General features: G+C 40.9%; 1 protein-coding gene across 1 annotated transcript in view; it reads left to right on the top strand.

Annotated features, from left to right (window-relative positions):
- Positions 1-525: 525 nt before the first annotated feature.
- KIAA0930 (KIAA0930 ortholog) overlaps positions 526-5,996 on the top strand; it is a 34,840-nt gene continuing 29,369 nt past the window's right edge. The window contains exon 1 of the mRNA XM_010002964.1: positions 526-666. Coding sequence (XP_010001266.1) covers positions 556-666 — 111 coding nt within the window. The 5' untranslated portion in view covers positions 526-555. The remainder of the gene's footprint in view (positions 667-5,996) is intronic.

Below are 5,996 nucleotides of genomic sequence, written 5' to 3'. Positions count from 1 at the left end.
GTGTCTTCTTGTTCCTATGTATAAATTTAAGGAAGTATCAGCTGCTAGTTGCTGAAGGATTGGGTGAACCTCCCTGAGAGCACATAATAAGTCTGTTGGTAGCTGATGGCTCCACACCATTAACTGGAGGATACGTTGGCACTATTTGCCTTTGGAATCTCTCCTTGAGTGCTGCTTTGTGATCCCTCTCAGTGTGCTGGTGCTGTCCTCCGTGGCACCAGCATAGCCAAAGTGTGCTCATGGGCACTGATCTGTGTTTCTTGTGCTGTGGACAGATGGGTTGCCAGGAAGTGGTTTTGGTTGGCAATGGCTAAAGACAGGCTGTGGATTCGTGCAGTACAGCAGCTCTGCTGTATGTTGTAGAAAAACTCACTCTGAGCTGTGCAAGAGTATTTCTGCTACAGTTGGGCTTGACTGCACCACGTGTTGCAAAAACTTCAGGTGTTGTGTTAAGCACATTCAAATGTAACATGCCAATTCCACGACTCTTATTTCTCCTTTCTTTTATGCCTCTCAGGGTGTTTCAAAGATGATCGTATTGTGTTCTGGACTTGGATGTTTTCAACGTATTTTATGGAGAAATGGGCCCCCCGGCAAGACGATATGCTCTTCTATGTCCGTCGAAAACTGTCCTATGTCAGTGGTGATAGTACAGAAGGGAAGAAGGTGAGTTATGATGTATTTTAACCTGGGAAATTTAAGGTAACATGGGATTTGGTGTTCTGAGGTACCTAACACATCTGAAGAACTACAAACCAAAGATAACGAATCTCTAGCTCTGCCTACTGCAAGAAGTTATGCAAAATTGGCCCACAGAGAAATACTGTGGTTGACCCTGTGAATACCAGCAGCAGTATAAGTGAGCTTCACCTCCACAGACTTGAGGAGGTCAGAGAGCTTACTTGCTTTTTTGGGTAGCTTTTATGTTGATCAGCTCGCATTTAGGGGGAAAAGGAGGACATCCATCATAATTTTTGTTTTCCTTTTGAATGATGATAGTTTATATATTGAAAATTTGACTCTGTAGAAAGGGAGGAAAAAAGGAGGAAGATGGACACTTGGGTATGTCTGGAAAAGCCCTTCCTGAGATACCAAGGTACCAGGAACATCTGTTGGGTACTCAGTAGCAGAATACATGCAGCCTCCTGGAGCTGGAATAAAGTAGTCAGAAACAGTGAAGAAATTACTGTATTCCCATAACCTACATTTAAGTATGCCCCACTATAGAAGTACTGCTCCTTGAAAACACATAATCAGGTAGCCTAGTGCTGTTGCTGCTCAAGTATTTTCCCATTAGAGATTTGAGAAACTTCTCAGCATATCACAACAGTTTTCATCTTACCTGGGTGAAATAGAAGCAAAAGAAGTGGTGATTTTCTTGGGAATTAAGGAGATGACTGCAGAGGATCAAAAACAGGAAGGTAAATGGAAGAAGAAAAGACTGGGATTGACTTTCTGACATAAATAATTTACACTGTTGTTGAATCACAGACACATGCCTGTGGTGTGTGCAAAAGTGCCTTTAACCAGGTATACTAGAGTTCTCAAATGTGTTGAAATAAAGAACCATAGTTGTCAACTCCCTTGAGAACAGGATTCCAGAAGATTTTTCCATTTTTGTTGGAGATACAGAAAATGGGAAGAATTATCTTCTTTCCCCCACCCCTCCAAGTTCCATCATGACAACTACTAAGGAGAAGAAGGCAAAATACTGTTCTTTCTCTGTCAGGTTAGTGGTTTAGTATTCTTCAGCTGCCATACTTGGAGCTTCAAGACTTTTGGAGGAAACTTGCATTGTAATTGTTGTTTAAATGACTATAAATACATTCCTGTTTCACATCAGAAAATGCTGTGGCTTTGTTCAGCCTAATAACAGCATGGGTTGTTTAACATCTTGTCCTTCCCAACAAGGAAGGTGAACCTCAGAGGAAGTCTGGTCACTTAAATTCATTCAGACCCCTGATCAATCTCTGTTTAACCTATTAATCATTTTAAAGTGTTCGAACCTCGCATGGAGAGGAGACAGTGAAATAAACCCTTGCTTTTGCTCTCAGATCTTTATTTAAGCCTCCTAAAAGCCTCATAAATATTTTTTTATTTATGAGGGAGTTCCTTAAGTGGTAGCTATTACAAACTGAGGGTTAGTGAATGGCTTGCCGTAACAACTAAAATGGAGAGTGTGCTTTGTAGCACGCAAAGTATTTTTTTATAACTCCTCCTTGACTCTTTGCATTTTGCTCAGCCTCTGGGAAATTAACCTTTCCTGTGAATCTGAAGTACTTCAGATGCTTTGTGAAACTTCATAGTTTGATGATTCTTTGGTATCTGTGTGGCTCTCCTCCTGTTTGGTTTTAGTTGACTGCTTTGCATTTCCACCTCCTCTGGCATCTAATTTTTGAGCCTGCCCTGTGCAGTGAGACACCAAATTATGACTAGAAAAGTTTTAATTTGTGCTTTTGGCCATTCTTTCTTGAAAGACAGTGTCAAAATACCAAAGTCATATTGTTAAAAGGGGAAGAAGGATATTTATAGAAGCCAAACAACTTTAAGCATCCCTGCTACCCACCAAACTGTGTGCTTACCTTTACATCCTTAAAGGTAGACCAAAAAGGCAGATGAAGAGGAGAGGTTCAGAGTTATTTGGAACCATGAAGGACTAGAACTGGAGCTGCACTGTTGGCTCTTGCCTTGTGTACAGGCTGCAGGTTGAATGGTCTGGTGGTGATTTCTCTGTGTACACAGAAGTTGACTATTGGATAACTAGAAGTGGGTCTGTTTGTAGCTTGGGTATACAGCAAAGCAAGTTCATTGTAATTCTTCCAAAAGCACTAAATATGTGGTCTGCATTTGCTTGCCAATTGTAGGCTTTGACTGCTTGTGACTCTGACTCGCTGGCAGACGCACACGTTAAATTGTCATCCTGTGACATCTTGGAACATTAGTTTGTATTAATGGAAATAAGATCTGTGTGGCTTTGAGCACAGTAATCTTCTGTAGGGTGGGTGACAAGGACAACAAAACTGGATTGAGCAGGGAGGGGCTGTTTGAATGCTGACAATGGTGATGACTATTTTCTGAGGTGACGAGCTCATGCAGCATCTTTGCATGGTTTTCATGCCATGGAGTGATGATTCATGTTAGCGAGAAACAAGTGTCAATTTATCAAATGGTTTTCAGGTTTTTATGGCTGTCCTGTATGATTAAAAGTTTTTCCTGCATGTGGGTTTTTTCTGTGCTTACTGGTGCTGAAGAGTGTAAGCAATAGCATTTGATTTCAAGTTGAAGTGTAATAGAGGAAAAACCTGATAGGATCAAGATTAGAGGTTCTGTTGAATTTTAAGGCTGAATGAGAAGGGCTTTAGATAGTTCAGTCAAACAGCTTGAAGTAATAAATCTCACTATTTGGTGTATGAGTAGGTGATTATGGTAAACTTGTCTACCATCTGAAATTTTATTTTAAAAGGCTTTTAAAATCATCTACTTCGTAGACACCGTAGTCTAAATTACTTTACATTTCCTCTCTTTTCCACTCCACCAGCTTCTAAACTGCACATCTATGGGTAAAACATCAAATAAGCTGTTAATAATGTCTATACCTGGGTGGAACTGCCATATTGAATTAATTACACAGACTCTTGCATTCCAGAGAACTGCATTCAATTCTGTGTTTTCTGGGCATGTCACAGTAACACTCTAGTAGTTATTCTTGCCAAGTTTTGAAGATACTTCTTCTCTTACTGTCCTTAAGCAAAACTACAGACCCCATCTGTCAGGATCTGTGCAGTCAGGGCACTGTGGAGCATAGCTCTTCTCAAGGTTATGGGACTTAGTAGGACTTTTTAAAGGTGGAATCCCTTTGACTTGTCCCTCTTTATGCAGAGTTTAGTCAAGACTCAAAAAACCCTCTTCGCTGCTGCCTCACACACCAGCTGATGTGACCTACTGGACAACTTAAGCCCTGCTCCTTGCTTACAAAGGGTTCTATACATTGCCTAAGCATACAGCTTTAAAGTGGTTGGACTTAGGAGTCTGATTTTTAAATGCTATTAGATTAAGATGTAATATATCTGGCTGTTTCCAGTGCAAAAGGCATTTATAAAGGATTATGCTTTATTACAGCTGCAAGCTTCTAATCTTTCTGTAGAGAGAAGCTTTACTTTCTCATGGACTGTGGAAGATGCTAGTATGGTGTTAACAAAGGCAAGTGCCAAATAAGGAAACTATGGTAAAACCTCAGTTATACACTGGCAGAGCTATGTTGCATTAACCTCTTCAGCCTTCCATTATGCTTTGTCATCTGAAAAAGGTACTTTATTTATAGGGCAAAGCAAAAAGAAAGATAAATTTAAGACACTGTTTGTCTATGTTCTGAGCTTGCCCGGATTTTGAAGTTCTGTTTTCCTCAATAGCTTATAAATGTGGAGAAGCAGAGTTGCTGCCAAATGCATAGGATAGTCAGTTAGGCTGTTAAATCTTCAAAAAGCTTAAGCTACAGGTGTTGTGGCTGCAACTTCAAACCAGACTTGAACAGGAACTATGGTTTACACATTTATGTGCATCTCGATCTGTGACACAACAGATATTGACTGTAGCTAAATTACTTTAGGCACATGACTCCCACTGATAATCACAGGATTGTCATAGCTGAATTTCTAATTCACTGTTACCATCTGGCTGGCTGGAAGATTGGACACCCTGAACTCAGCATCTAGCAGAAATGCAAGTTTTAAAAAGCTTACATTGCTGTCGCTGCACCTTTCAGAGCAGGGCTTTTATTTTAACATTGTAAGCCAATGGAAGGTCTCCAGAAGAACTGTTTGGTGTACTTCCTGGCAGTTCCACATCACCATTTGAATGGAACAGAGAAACAAATGGCCAAAAAAGGCTATTTTATTTTATTTTTTTACAAATAAATTCTCTCCTTGCATGTGGATAGTATGTGGGAACAATGACTGCAACACGTGCAAGTCAGTACAGAGAGACAGCTGTTCTGCCTCAACTCTTCCATTGTGCTGAATTCGTGGAGGTGTTGCAGTGAGTAGGAACAGTGGCTTCTGCAGAAGAGGACAGCATCAACACACTGCTCTTGTTTTGAGACATGAAAGAGGAACACTGGCATTACTAGGTTCTTTATATGGTTTTCTGTAAAGAGCTCAATATCTTAAATGGAAAGATTCAGTTTTTCTTTGACAATTACAGATCTTAGAAATTCCTGTCCTTTCACATGCTATTTTGCTGGAGTTATGTGGTCAAAATATATGAACATAAAGGGGCTGCTGCTTGATAGCCTCTGCTCATGTGGTTTTTTGCAAGACCACCTCTATTTTGGGCTGTGACAGACTGCTTGGCAAAAACAAAGAGAAGAATACTGCTACAGGTGTGACAAGAACATCTCTTTCCCACACAGAGCTGGATCTGGCCATCTGTCATAGATGGAATACGCTTGTGACATACCTGGCAGCCTGATGAACATTTGAGGTGGAGATGCTTCCATGGTCTGTCCTATTTGCTGAGTAAATTTTTGTCTGAGGCAAAGCGAAGATGCAGCTGAAACATCCTCTCAAGTGTCACAGGTGGTAAACTCCTAACTCAGGAAGGAGGTGTGGGCTGCAGGGGCATTTTTAATGAACTGCTTTTTATTGCTTCCAGTCTCTGAAGAGGTCACCTTAAGCAGTCAAACTGGGTGACAAGAAAGCCAGGATCAAAAATTGATTTACTATTAATTGCACTGGAACATGGCAGCCCTGAGTAATGTGGCTGAGTAGATGCTTTATTCTCTGCAGCAGAGAGAAGCTATATTGGGAAGAAAAGCCAAGACCCAGTTCCCCCATCTGATAGAACTGTAATGAATAATTCAGTATCACAAATGCAGCATATCTGAGTCACTGGGGGGTTGAGGGGCAGAAGAGCACTTGTAGGCTTGGCTTTGCAGCCTGGAAAAGGTTAAAGTGTCTGCTTGGAGCTCCCTGCAAGCCTCATCAAGCTACTAGTTCAGC

The sequence above is a fragment of the Chaetura pelagica genome, unplaced genomic scaffold, assembly GCF_000747805.2.
Source record: "Chaetura pelagica isolate M959 unplaced genomic scaffold, ChaPel_1.0 scaffold117, whole genome shotgun sequence".
NCBI lineage: Eukaryota > Metazoa > Chordata > Aves > Apodiformes > Apodidae > Chaetura > Chaetura pelagica.
The sequence above is the reverse complement of the archived record's forward strand: the minus strand, read 5'-3'. Positions and strand labels throughout refer to the sequence as shown.